The sequence below is a fragment of the Schistocerca serialis genome, chromosome 2 (assembly GCF_023864345.2).
Source record: "Schistocerca serialis cubense isolate TAMUIC-IGC-003099 chromosome 2, iqSchSeri2.2, whole genome shotgun sequence".
NCBI lineage: Eukaryota > Metazoa > Arthropoda > Insecta > Orthoptera > Acrididae > Schistocerca > Schistocerca serialis.
In genome coordinates this window covers 308140793-308156066 of record NC_064639.1, presented here as the reverse complement: position 1 = coordinate 308156066, position 15274 = coordinate 308140793, and the positions used below count along the sequence as shown (strand labels likewise).

Here is a 15274-nt window from a genome sequence, read left to right as displayed (position 1 = left end):
TTGTGAATCCAGTGCAGATTGTTCAGAATTTAAGATTAATTCAAGACGACTTAAGAGACGTAAGATTTCCCATCCCTCTAGTAGAAGAATATGGGTATATACTTTAAAAAGTTATGGATCTTGATGTATTTGTAACCAAGGAAGTATTAGGTTATGTTATAAATAACCCCTAATTGAAAATAAGGAATTTAATCTATATAAGATGTTATCACTACCAGTGGAAGTAACGGCTGGCACAGGACAGTTTACTTACATACAGCCGGAAAAAGAATATTTACTGTTAGATAGCTCTAAAAAGTTATATGCTAAGGTATCCTATGAGCATTTAGAATGTAAGGAAATAGATAAGAATAGAAAAATATGTAAACAGACATTTGGCCTAATATCAATGTATGACCAAGAGGACTGTGAAGTGAAGTTACTACAAGAGTCACAGATCCCAACTAATTGTGTTAAGAAAATGATTTCCTTGGAACGAAGTTTATGGACTCATTAGAGTACCAAAGCATGGTTATATATAGTACCTAAGGAGGAAGACATGACGATTTTATGCAGTTCACATCCGTCACAGGACATAAAACTTCTTGGGAGAGGAATAATAAAATTCAAAAAGAATTGTAAAGGATATGGGACACACATATATATTCAATCAGATAAAGTGATTCAAAGCAACTATACTAGGAAAGATATTATACCTAACGTAGATATTAATTTAGATTGTTGTGAGGAAGTGAAAACGAAAATTAATGAGTCGGAAATAAGATTTGATTTACCTTTGAAGCACGTCACTTCCAATCTAGATGATTTAAGAGTAGCAGGTAAAAGACTGGACGAAATTAGTAAATTCATAGACAAGGAACAAATTGAATTAGAGAGAGAGAAAAGAGTCCAAACATATTCAATAACTACGTGTATCAGTATAAGTTTAATTGTCATAGTCATTGTAATTCTGTGTTGTGCGAAGTGTAATTGTTGTAAATATTTATACAAGAAGTTGTTTGACGAGATGGGAGGAGGGAGCTATTGTCGCTCGATTTGTGTAAGAACAACGGTAGCTAACACAACTGAAACATCTAGACTACCTGTAAGATCAGGAGACAGAGATGAAGAAATAGTAATTTATGAAAGGCATCCACGAGATGCGGACGACAGAGTATTTATAAAGAATACACGATAGAACATAGCAAGTAGTCATTTTCTTTCAGGGTAATATAAGGAACATTTTTGTGATATTGCGATGTAAAGTTGTTTCTCTTTCAGGAAAAACAAAGAATTGTAATAATTTGATGTATTAACGGCACTTTGAGTAGTGCGCATTAATGTACTTTTGGGGGGAGGTGTCAGGTCCCCAGAGGATTTAATTAACAAAATGACATAGCTACTCATAAAGTAAAGGTTCAGCCAGTATTTCTTATGCGGACGCCACGCAGTACTGCAGACACGGAAGGGAAAGTGTCACACAGTACAAACAGCCTGAGCTAGTAAACACGTCGAGGATACGAACAGCGCGTCTCTCAGACCTTGGAGGGTGAGAAGGAACTTTCCATCTGGGACTCGGCCCGACATATCGAAACCAATGTAGGTCCACAGTGACGAAATGTCCGGGAAGACCGAAAAATAAGTTAGAGAAAGCAGATGCGAGGGCTGCGTCCGAGCAGGGCAGACCTTCGCAATGGGTATTTAAGGGCATCCACGAGCAGCACGAAGCAGAGTCGTCGCAGAAGTCGAAGAGGGCACAAGCAGCGCCCAAGGCCCGGCAGCATCAAGAAGGTAGCATCCGCTACTGGTGAGTTTGTAGTAACTGCAACTACGAGAAGACGGTGATGCTCTGGTGGAATCAACTACAACTGTCAGTTAAGTAGAAGTTTTACCGTGGAATAGTTTTGAACAGGGACAGTTTGTCTCTGTCTCAAGTAGCCTCTACAGCTAGTTTCAGCAATAGAAGGAACAAGCCACTGGCTGGTGCTTGTCTCCTGTGGATAGGATCAGGGTCCTTTATTTAAACGAAGAGTAAAGTGGAGATTCTGGCTGAATCTATAGAAGTGTACAGAGTAAGGGGAGGGGTCTGACACCTCACATGTTCTTTGTGATATTAGTTTAATAAATTACGTTAAAGGATAAATCTCACCTTACTGTTTTCAGTGCTGCCAATTCCCCCATTGTACCCGCTACCTATTGGAAGTATTGTCTAAGGTATCTACACCTCCTACACGCCCTTAGACAGTCCAGGAGATTCTACTCCCTCTCACCTCCGTAATAAAGACTAGTTAAAGGGAACCGCAAACCCATAATTGTCGTCAACATCCCGATTGCACCACGCAGGCTCGACCAACTCTATATTGGCATCCGGGACCCGTGCCGGGACGCGACAGGATTCCGTGGAAATATCGGAACATGTGAGGCAATACTGACCCTACGACTTATCTTAGAAGCTAAATTAAGGAAAGGCGAACCTACGTTTCTACCATTTGTAGACTTGGAGAAAGCTTTTGACAATGTTGACTGGAATACTCTCTTTCAAATTCTGAAGGTGGCAGGGGTAAAATACAGGGAGCAAAAGGCTATTTACAATTTGTACAGAAACCAGATGGCAGTTATAAGAGTCGAGGGACATGAAAGGGAAGCAGTGGTTGGGAAGGAAGTGAGACAGGGTTGTAGCCTCCCCCCAATGTTATTCAATCTGTATACTGAGCAAGCAGTAAAGGAAACAAAAGAAAAATTCGGAATAGGTATTAAAATCCATGAAAAAGAAATAAAAACTTTGAGGTTTGCCAATGACATTGTAATTCTGTCAGAGACAACAAAGGACTAGGAAGAGAAGTTGAACAGAATAGACAGTGTCTTGAAAGGAGGATATAAGATGAACATGAACAAAAGCAAAATGAGGATAATGGAATGTAGTCGAATTAAGCCGGGTGATGCTGCGGGAATTAGATTAGGAAATGAGACACTTAAAGTAGTAAAGGAGTTTTGCTATTTGGGGAGCAAAATAACTGATGATGGTCGAAGTAGAGAGGATATAAAATGTAGACTGGCAATGGCAAGGAAAGCGTTTCTGAAAAAGAGAAATTTGTTAACATTGAGTACAGATTTAAGTGTCAGGAAGTCGTTTCTGAAAGTATTTGTATGGAGTGTAGCCATGTATGGAAGTGAAACATGGACGATAAATAGTTTGGACAAGAAGAGAATAGAAGCTTTCGAAATGTGGTGCTACAGAAGAATGCTGAAGATTAGATGGGTAGATCACATAAATAATGAGGAGGTATTGAATAGGATTGGGGAGAAGAGAAGTTTGTGGAACAACTTGACTAGAAGAAGGGATCGGTTGGTAGGACATGTTCTGAGGCATCAAGGGATCACCAACTTAGTATTGGAGAGCTGCGTGGAGGGTAAAAATTAGAGGGAGACCAAGAGATTAATACACTAAGCAGATTCAGAAGGATGTAGGTTGCGGTAGGTACTGGGAGATGAAAAAGCTTGCACAGGATAGAGTTCCATGGAGAGCTGCATGAAACCAGTCTCAGGACTGAAGACCACAACAACAACAATACAACACAGTTTTCACAATATTTTGCACATACTATATTGCAGAAACTTTGTCTTTCTACAAAAAAAATTATTTACTGTAAAGATAGACTCATGGGTTGTGAGTAATTTAGTACTAATAAACATGTACCAAATGTTCACATCACAGACTGAAAAGATCTTTGCTGCGCAAAAATCTGACAATGACTATATCTTCTATTACTGAAATCTGCTGGATTAGAGAGAGAGAGAGAGAGAGAGAGAGAGAGAGAGAGAGAGAGTGGGGTGGGGGGTGAGGAGAGTAAGGTCAGATACATCAGAAAAAAGGAGGTGAGTAGAGCATCATACACTGTTGCCAAGCTTTCATAACCAATACTGCTAGAGCACCTCCACACTTTTACCCTTTATCATTGCAATAAATATTACAATTCAGTGTCACCCGTAACACAGGACATGCTATTAATTGTACATAAACAACTGTTTTATGGAAAAAGTTTGAATAGGTCTCTTAAAGAACCCCTCCTTCCCCCCTGCATCTATTAATCAGGAAAGTACAAATTTTGATAGAGAATACGTAATCACACTGCTCATAGCCAAGTTCTATGCTGTGCATTTTCAGAGATATGAAGTAGGTTACTGACTGTTTTAGCTATAGAAGTTTGTGAGTGAGTGAAACTTGCTGGCGCAGCATTTAATACTTTTCATTTTCTCCATTACCAATTAGAATCTGGGAGCCTGGTGAGAGGTGGAGATGTTTGGAGAACAAGAAAGCATAATGAAATACATTTGATGATGAACCAGTCCAACGTTTTGCAATATCAAAAGAGCAGATGACTCCCACAGGTTGATCAAATAATCTCTCTGACAGAGACCAAGTTTCCTAAGAGAGTTTTCATTGTACACATCACAAGAAAAGACTCCTGGGCATGTGAGGGAACAGATGGGAAGATGACAAGAATAAATGACAAAGCTTTAAGCATAGCCTTTTGGGAAGAAACAGCAAGACAGAGTTCAGTGTGGAAACTGATTGTTGACACCGCATATGCATTCTACAGGACTGGTGACCACTGGGTAGGTAAGTACATTAGTAAACCTGAGTTGCTATTATTATTCAAATTATGAAGCCATTAAGCTAGGTCACCCCCTGGGAAGATTTTGGCCATTTGTATTAATGAGAGGTAGAAGTACAGTCAGTGGAATGCGCTATGAAGTCCACAGGCACAGCAGCAACACACTGGTTTTGCATGGTGTGAGAAGGTGGGCACTCACATCTGGCTTGCCTACCTCTGCATTCACATGCCTTATCTGACTCCATCTGGAAAACATCAAGTAAATTTTGTGTACAAGTTCAAGTAGTATTGACTGATTTAAACCACACTATTCATTTGATAATCTTTGAATCACATATTTCTGTTGCTATGAGTATATATGCGCACACCTTGAAACAGTGTGTGGGCAGAGCATAGAGTTTACAAGAAGCTGTGACAATTTACAAATACGAAATTTTTAATGTAAACATTATAACAGAAAGAGTGAATCTGATAGATGTGTCATTTGTTGAACAATAAGTTATTTAGCAAGAAAAGGCCTTGCCTGCAGGGGAAGCAACTGTTAAAATTAAATTTTTGAAAACAGCCACAAGTCGCACTTAGTATGTTTTATTTGCCAATTCTGGTCTTGAAATGAACAAGTGCATCATCCGAATATACTTTTAAAGTCGGCTGACAGCACTACAGATTAAACTGCCTGTATTATAGTATTTAAACTTACTTTTAAATTACAATAGTAAATGATGACACTGACAGTGATAAAGATTAAATTATTAACTTTAATTATTATTAAATTACATTACATTATTATATTGTAATGTAGAAGAAGGTGTAAGTAGATGAATTATGAACACTAACTTCACTTAACGAAGGTTTATTCAGCACTTTCACATAAAAGGGCGCGGAGCTAACTGCCTCCAGCCAGAACACATACAATATATATACAGCTACAGAACATTCCAGTACAATGGTTCTTGACATCTGTGGATAATTCTAGAATTTACTCGAACCGAATATAGAAATTAAAATTGTACAGTCCAGGTGAGTTTTGAACTCACGACCCTCCATGCAACAGTTCAGTATCATAACCACTACACCACGCTGCTACTCAGCTTCTTCTGCAACAATATTAAATTATGTAATTATTTAATTAATTAATTAAATTAAATCTCTGGCACTCTCCGTGTCATAATTTATTACTGACTTTAAACATAAGCGTAAGTACTATAATACAGCCAAATTAATCTTTAGTGCTTTCAGCCAACTTTAAACTGAACAGCTCGTTCATTTGAAGAGCACAACATGTAAATAAAAAATATTAAGTGTGACTTCTTGTTGTTTTCGAAAACTTAATATGTTATTTCACCAACATGAATGATGGACACACAATCTTGAGAACAGTGCTTACAAATTTTTTTTTCAAAAATGGGACTTTTGGATAAGTAGCAGGGTTCCATGAAAGATTAGTAATGATTTAAATACAGAGTGAGAAACATGGTAAAAAAACTGAAAATTATTAAGAAGAATGGAAGACATTCACAAAGTTTGCCTGCAATATTTTCAATACACATTTTTTAATTTATGTGCACTTGTTATACACCACCAACACCAGTTTCTGTCAGTCCACTGAAGTTAAGTGCTGTGGGCTTGGCTAGCACTTGGATGGGTGACCATCACATTCTTCCGAACGCTGTTGGCAAGAAGAGTGCACCCAGCCTTTATGAGGCCAACTTAGGAGCTGCTTGACTAAGAAGTAGTGGCTGAGGTTATGAAAACTGACAATGGCCAGGAGAGCAGTGTGTTTACCACATGCCTCTCCGTGTCCGCATCCAGTGACACCTACCAGCTGAAGATGACATGGCAGTTGGTACCGTTGAGGCCTTCCAACCAAGGCCTGTTTGGAGAGGGAGAGGGAGGGAGAGGGAGAGGGAGAGGGGGGGGGGGGGGAGAGAGAGAGAGAGAGAGAGAGAGAGAGAGAGAGAGAGAGAGAGAGAGAGAGAGAGAGAAGGGGAAGGGGTGGGAGAGGAGAGAGGGAAAGAAGATTCAGATACTTATAACATACCTCCCTGATGTGAAGCTATCACCAGACATGCTCTTCTTTCTTCTTGCAAGCTTCTGAGAAAATAAAAAAAAAAATTAAAAAAAAATTTTAAAAAAATTAAAAAAAGGTTACAAGAATGACAACTGTTAATAATATAATCACAACAAATAAATCACAAAAAAATGAAACTAAAGATGTGTTACATGTTTACAAGTAAAAAGTGGAATATGCACCTAAGCATACTCATCCTAAAATTATGTGTATATTAGAAGTGGTGTCTAAAATAGGTACCATCAGCACTAACCAATCATGTCACTCCATATGTAAGATTTCGGCAAAACTTCAGGTATCAACATCTATAGTGATGGATTCTGTGGTATATAAAAAAATAAATAAATAAATCCAGGAAGCTGGAAAACCTGAATCTCACACAGAAGTCAGAGGTGCTAAAAAACAAATATGGATTTTTGATACCTTTCATATGAGGTTCTAGCCATCAAACTTCGTTGAGAACCACTGCATGAGGTTCTGCCATCTAGAACTAATGCAAGTAATTGTACTATTGATAAAGAAAGTTTTTTTTTCCACTGGAGATTCTGTAGATAGCACATAAGGACTGCAATCTGATTATACTGAGCTACAATCTGATGATACTGTGCTTCCCAAGTAATGGACACTTCTACATAATGGTCCATTATTTATTTAAATTGACTCTATAGCTGTTTATAGTAGAAAGCCTATAATGTATCTACTGAATGGTCACATAGAGCAGCGATCATAGTCCATCTCTGGGTCTAAGCATGATGCCAGCAGAAAGGCAACAGATTACATTAATTCTGAAAAGCTACACAACTGGTTACAGTGTGAAGCTTGCTGGAAGGGTAGGTAATGCAACTATACCACTAAACCATGACATAAAATGCATTTCCTACAGATGGCAAATATTTGACAGCAGTGTAGTGTATATTGTTACAAGTAAATCCAACTCTCAGTCTTGGACCGAAGGCCTGACCTCACACAAAAATAAGAAAAAGTTACTGAAACGTGGGGAAGATGACATAATTTTGGTTTTCAGTTGCACAACAGAATCACTGTCAGACAAAACTAATTTTTATGCTTCAGTGAGTTTCTCACGATGTTGTTAAAGACTGTAACAATATTATGAAAGGGATAATTGCTACTCACCAAATAGCGAAGAGGCTGAGTTGCAGATAGGCACAACAAAAAAGACTGTCACAAAGTGAACTTTTAGCCAAAAAGGCCTTCGTTAGAAATAGACACCAAAGACACATGCACACAAATACAACTCGCACACAAATACAACTCGCACACAAATGATCAGTGTCTCTGACTGCCCGAGGCCAGACTGCGAGCAGCAGCACATGATGGGAGTAGCAACTGGTGGCAGGGTTAAGGAGGGAGAGGGGTAGTAGATTAGGGTGGGTGACAGTAAAGTGCTGCTTGTGGAAGTATACAGGGATGAGATGGAGAGAGGGTAGGAAAGCTAGGTGCATGTAGCCACTATGCTGCATTCTATGTGGACATGATAACCAACAAGCTGTCTGTCCGGATGAATGTCCACCGACTAATTATGGCCAAAAAGCAGCTGGACCACACCATTGCTGAGCACGACATCCAACATGACATTCTTCATTTCAGTGACTGTTTCACAGCCTGTGTCATATGGTCTTCCCACCAACGTCAGCTTTTTTAAATTGTGCAGGTAGGAACTCTCCTTGCAGTATATCCTATGTTCCCGTAATCCTCCTCGCCTCAAACTTTGTCAGTCATTGTCCTACCCCATCTAGCCCCTTCCTTGTTCACGTTCCAGCAATATACAACCTCTATTCCACCAACACATCCACAGTCTTTTCACTTCTCTCATTTTCTGCTACCCCCCCCCCCCCTTCCCACCGTCTTCACTTCTCTCATTTTCTGCTACCCCCCCCCCCCTTCCCACCGTCTAACCTCATAACTGCACTTAGCTGTCCTACCCTCTCTCCACCTAGTCCCTGTATGCTCCTTCAGGCTGCACTTTACCATCCTCCATTCCTACTCTGCTAGTTGTGTGTGTGTGTGTGTGTGTGTGTGTGTGTGTGTGTGGGGGGGGGGGGGGGGGGTCTATTTCTGACAAAGTCCTTGTTGGTCGAAAGCTCATTTTCTGACAGTTTTTGTTGTGCCTATCTGCAACTCAGCATCTCTGCTATATGGTGAGTACCAACTATCCTTTTCATAATGTTGTTACATTCCATTCTGGAGTTTCCACTGCTTGTTGTGGAGATTAATTCATGACAAGATGCAGAACAAAAATTATCATCAGGACAATGAGTGTGGCCCATTTCGAATTACCAGTTGGTTATTCATGAATCTGTTAAAACATATTATTATCCCAAAAATTGTTCCTTCCTCCCTCACAAATTAATACATTTAAAAATAAACAGGAGTGTGGAAGAAAAGATGGGCACTTGAAGGAGCTGGGTGTTATGAAGTTCAACATTAGACCAAGTATTAAACTAGCTTTTAAGAACTATGTCACACATTCCAGTGTGCTTGAAAGTAGAGTGATAAAAGGAGGTAAATGCACTACATTAAGACAACTTTTTACACCACAGCCAACTATCTGTCCTATCCAATTAAACACTTGTCTATATTCATATGTCTATACACACGACTTTTTTTTCCCCTTTTACTAAGGTGACAAATCCTGTGTCAATGTAAAACAATCCTTGGATGAATAAATTAAAAATACAAAATCATCAACTTCTATGGCCTACACATTCAGAGAAAAATTGACTTCTTGCAAGATTGCAAGCTCACATATTCATTTGGTTAGTGTGAAATATAACCATTGGTTTATTTCTTCATATGTTCCACCTGTGTAATTATCCAAATATTTAAACTGCAGCATCATCATGGATCTTGGGAAAAACAGTTGCGAAATACTTCTCACCATTACTGCCAAAGTGCTAATACATCCCTATATGTCTGATTTCTTGAGAAGTGTGTTCCTGAAGGACTCAATGAGTTTAGTCAGCAGGTTTTCTTCAGTCAACAATAATACTGCAGGTAATGGCCAATGAAATACAGTGGGAGAGGCTTAAAGGATATCTCAGCGCATCACAGGCAGGCTTACTCTTCAAATAGACATGCTTACTCTTCAAAATCTAAGTGCACACATTCAACGATGGATCAAGAAACTTGCTACTTCCTTCCATACATCTCTCTCAACATGGTCATGGCAACAACAAAATACAGAGGAGAGCACCTATATTTATTCAAAGGAGCTGAAGTCATATGGGTAAATTACTTACCCTTTGACAGACAGAATATGGTTGATTGTGGACATACAGAATTAAAAGGTATTCACATATATTTATCTAATTACTGTTGGAGAATTAAAATAGCAACAAATATGAAACTTAATATTTTTCATCTATTACTGTTGTAAATATATTATTCCGTAAGTCACAACTCTTCACTACCATCTTATTATCATCGTCTCGGAATCTAGTGATATAGCCAGTATAATGGGACAAAAAGTTATTTCAAACAGTTCTGAAGTATTTATATGACATAGGTCTAAGTGGATATCCTAAAAATTTCAATATTTTTATTGTTGCTTCAAAATTACGGCTTAAGTAATTTTTAGTACTGCTAGTAACACAGGTCACAAATGCTTTTGTTTGTTCATAATTTAAGGTGTACTGGTAACAAATCACGAAATAGCAGGTGTCAAACTGTGCATAAATAAGCCTGAAATCTTTGCTAGCTTTTGGATGAATCCTTTTTCAGAGATATTAAGTTCTCAGTCTTGCACCTTAAGAGAACTTTGTAGCTCTAATGTTCAGTGAGTTGTTTATTTAGCTTGCTACATTATTTACATCCCATGAGCAAAAGCACTTGTTACAGCTGTTTGGATGTCCTATACTACTGCAAAATGGTGTCCTTTAACAACTGATTTTGCTTTTGGGAATTTTAAAAAAGAAAAAAGACACAGAGCCATGTCAGATGAATACAGAGGTTGTGGTACCACCTACAATGGAGTTTTAACATCAAAAATTGCCTAACAGACAATGCTGTATGGGGTGCTACATTATTGTGATCCCATTGTTAGCAACATCTGGCCAAACACGACTGACCTTTTTCGAAGTTTTTCACGAATTTCTTGGTAGCAGTATTGGTTTACTGTCTGGCCTGGAGATAACTACATTTTGTGCACGACACCCACAGAATCAAAGATGCACACTAGCAAGCATTTCACATTTGACTTTAACATGTACCCTTTCTTTGGGCTTGGTGATTCCTTTGAACACCACTGCAAATTCTGATGTTTCCTCTTGGTTTTATGTAGGTGGTGGTGGTGGTGGTGGTGGTGGTGGTGGTGGGAGAAGGGGGGGGGGGGAGGAAGGAAGAAATTCATCACCAGTGATAACATGATTGAGTAATTCCGGGTTCAATTCCACCTGTTCCAAGACGTCAGCAGCCACAGTCCGCTGTTGATCTTTTTATTTCTGTGAGATTTTTTGGGAACCATTTTTACACAAAGTTTTCACATTCCCAGATTTTCAGTGAATATCAGGTGAGCATTTTCCCAATTAACGTTCAGCGAATTTGCAATAACTTTCATGGTTAATCTTTGATCAGCTGTGTTGTCATCTGCTCGTGCTGTTGATCATCCACTGCAGTGTTCATCTTCGTCAGTGGTTCTGCCTTCATGAAACATTTTGTGCCAATGAAAAACTTCATTTAAAAGCCTGCTGAAGCTCTCTGTATGTTACTGCAGGATTCTTACCTAGTTCTACACAGAAAGAGGTGGCATAATTCTGCGCAGTATTTTGAGGTTCCAGTGGTGTGACAAGGAGCAAATGCAGGACTTCACAATGCAAGCTGCTGCTCCTTACTGAAACACTGTAGGTGCTTGACATTTGTGGTTGTGCTGAGAAAATGTCAACATCACACAGTGTCTGCAGTAACAGGGTGCAGAATTGCCACGTTAAGGAAGAAAAAATGCGTCATCACTTTATTGACACATCTTGTATAGTAGCAAAAGGCCGCATTTATACAAGATTTCTTCTCATCCACATTCATGCTAATACTGCTACACTATCACTTCTATTTCATTACTAATAATAGTAGGACCAGGTTCTTCCAGTAACTTTATTGACACCACAGTTTTTAATAAAGCAGAGAGTCATTGACTACAGAATCTCAAGAACTAAATGACAGGACATGAAAATAGCATGGAAGGCAACTATTATTACAGCCAATTGCTTAACTGAGAAACAGCTGAATGAAGGATAAAGACTTCCTCTACACATGAAAATCTTTGTAGAAGTACTTTTGCTGATTCCAATCTATCTCCACTGTTGTATGACTTTGAACACTGTTTACAGTCCTATATTCTTGTTGAAAGTGCCAACAGATGACCCACTCTCACAGACCGAGTTTAAATTATGTGCTTTTGTTCATGATATTGTTACAAGATTTTGGCTTATTATCCCAATTACACATGAGGGTATCAAAGTAATTTACACCTCAGTTTTACTTGGCCAGTGTATAGGCAGCTTTGATTCTGAACATCAAATAACGTCAAAGCTCTGAAGTCATATGCTTGCAGTGAGCACTTCATGGCAAATGAAAATAAGTTGAAGCTGAAGCAGGATCTACTGCTTTACGTGAGCAGTCATCTGAACAATTAAGCTATCTGTGCCCACTTCCAGACCTAACTTTAATTTTCATTGTTATTGATGTTTCCCCTAGTTACTTCCAGTCACTACAAATACAGGTATTCCCTGGTGGTATGCTCGAACAGCATCAATGGAGGAACCATTTGGTAGAGAACTTTGGATTACCCGCAGATATATCAACTAAGTCAAATTCACTGTTCAGATTAATTGTATAGATGGGGCCAAAAGCAATGAAGATGCAATGACATGAGGTGAGAAAGTGACCAATTGCAATAATTGTAAGACACAGATTTGAATCCAGCCCGGCACAAGTTTTCGTCTGTCACAACATTCAATACAATGTATGTTCAGTATTACTAAATGGTTTTAATGGATACTGTGTCATGTCACTGTATATTCATTAATTTCATGCCCTTTGGCTCCATTTCAGTTAATTTAATCCAGTTGACCATTTGACTGTACTGGGTTGCACCAGGAGCAGGCTAGTAACTGGCTAGTAACTGGCCTAGGTGAACTCAAGGCAATCACTGATCACTGAATATTTTTGTCAGGCATCCGATTCCACTGCAACAACTGTAGAATCATTCACAGAAAGTCTACCCTCAGTTGTACATAAGTGCACCAATCACGCAATATTATTTGGAGGCTACTTTAACAAAGCGAATATAGACTGGGATATGTATGGATTAATTGCATGTAGTGTGGACAGTCAGTCAAGTGAAATAGTTCAGAACAGATTTTCTGAAAACTATTGAGCAGCTAAGAGAGTTTTATGCCGGAAAGAGCACATAAGCAGTTGTTAGCATCCTACAAAGGCAATGCTAATAGACAACATTCAGTTCAATTACAATGGATGTAGAAGAATTACTGGCAAGGTTTAAACTGATTATAAATTGCACTCTGGAGAAATATGTGCTGAGCAGGAATATTAAGGATGGAGAATGGAAAAGGCCAAGCTTGATCTAATAAAAACATTTGGAAAATGCTGAGGAAGCAGAAATTGTTGCACTCTTGGTTCAAAACAGTATGCAGAAATCTGGCAGGCAAAAGTTATCAGAAATTTGGAAACTCAAGGTATGAATACCAACAACATAAAAAAAAAGACAATCACTCATTGATAAGTCAGGTGTGGCAGTAGACGACAGCAAAAGGAAAGCTGATGTTCTAAATTTCAGTGTTTAAAAACTCATTCACAGACAAGGATCGTGCAGAAATACCATCATTTGACAGCTGCTCAGATTCCTGTATGGATGATACAGAGACAGGCATAGAGAAACAACTGAAAGGATGAAAAACGAAAACACTAAGTCTGTGTGGAATCCCAATTTGGCATTGGCTCCCTACTTAGCTTGCATTTGTTGCAAACCTCTCACCAAGCACAAAGTCTTAAGAGATTGGCAAAACATGTACACAATTCCTGTACATAAGAACGGTAAAAGAATGGATCTGCAAAACTGCAGACCAATATCCTTAACATCAATTTTCTGCAGAATTCTGAGCATATTGTAAGTTCAAATATAATAAACTCTCTTGAGGCAGAAAAACTTCTGTCCACAAATCAGCAACAAACTTAGAAACCATGACTCACATGAAACTCAGCTTGCTCTTTTCTCACACAATATCCTGCAAATCATGGATGAAGGGCAACACACAGATTCCATATTCCTAGATTTCTCAAAATCATTTGACACAGAGCCACACTGTAGATTTATAACGAAGGTCTGAGCATACAGAGTCGGTTCCCAGACACTTGAATGCCTAAAAACACTGCTTAAGTAATAGAACCCAATATGTTGTCCTGGAAGTGTTCCATGGAAGTATGGTTAGGACCTCTCTTGTTCTCTATATACAAAAGTGGTCAGATGGATATGGTCAGCAGAAATTTACAGCTGTTTGCTGGTGACACTGTAGCATATGCAGAAAAGTGTCATCATGAATATAGGAGGATACAGAATGATTTTGACAAAATTTCTATTTGGTGTGAAGACTGGCAATTTGCTCTAAATGTAGAAAAATGTAAGTTAATGCATGTGAGGGGAAAAAAATAAAAAAAGGAGCTGCAATGTTTAAATACAGTATTGGTGGTGTGTTGCCTAACACAGTCACAATAATTAAATATCTGGGTGGAACACTGCAAGGCAGTGTCAAATGGAACAAGCACCTAATATCACATTTTGTGTAAAAACTGTGATGACAAGACAAGAGAAGTTAGGACTTGTATGGAGGTGTGTCGGACATTAGCCTTTCTCTTGGTCCATTTGTGAGTGTAACAGGATAGGGAATGACTAGTAGTGGTACAAGGTACCCTGTGGTGTGGTTGCTTATCGAGTATGTAGATAGATGTAGATGTAAAACATTGATATGAACCACATCTGTCTCTAAAAACCTAAAATCCCTGTAGATCTAAGAAGGTCTAGTTGTTCACCATTCCATGTGGACAAACAATGGCATATGAAGCAGGTGTCTCTGACATGGATGGTGTTTTACAGACCGCACTGTGCAGGGTAGCTGCCCAAAGCTAAGTTGGGGCACACCATCCTCGGTACTAAGGCTGAAAATTTCATTGGCACTGAAAGCTCTGTTGCCCAGTCTAGTTTCATCATGGTGCTACATGTCTACCACTGTTATACAGGAAAACTTGGTAGCTTCTTCAACCATGGATCTATAATCAAACGAGGACTGCAAAATGCATGTGCATAACTAGAGAAGAGATGTTCAAGCTGCTCCCCATGAATTATGAATATTACATTTTAAAATATTCAGTACTCTTAGGGATTGTACTTTAAAGTCCCTAACATCTGGTGAAGACATAAGTATCCAACCACCCCCTCCCCCTTTCTTCTTCTTCTTCTTCTTCTGCTCTACAATTAATTATGGATCTTGGTCTCTTCAATAGTTCTCCACCAGTTATCAAGATACAGCACTTGAACTGTGCATCCCATTTTCTGCAGGTCCTCCATGATGCCATCTGT

At 38.9% G+C, this 15274-nt stretch overlaps 1 protein-coding gene across 1 annotated transcript in view; it reads right to left on the bottom strand.

Annotated features, from left to right (window-relative positions):
- LOC126457088 (gastrula zinc finger protein XlCGF49.1-like) overlaps positions 1–15274 on the bottom strand; it is an 82850-nt gene that overhangs the window by 31106 nt on the left and 36470 nt on the right. Inside the window, exon 2 of the mRNA XM_050093113.1 lies at positions 6637–6689. Coding sequence (XP_049949070.1) covers positions 6637–6665 — 29 coding nt within the window. The 5' untranslated portion in view covers positions 6666–6689. The remainder of the gene's footprint in view (positions 1–6636; positions 6690–15274) is intronic.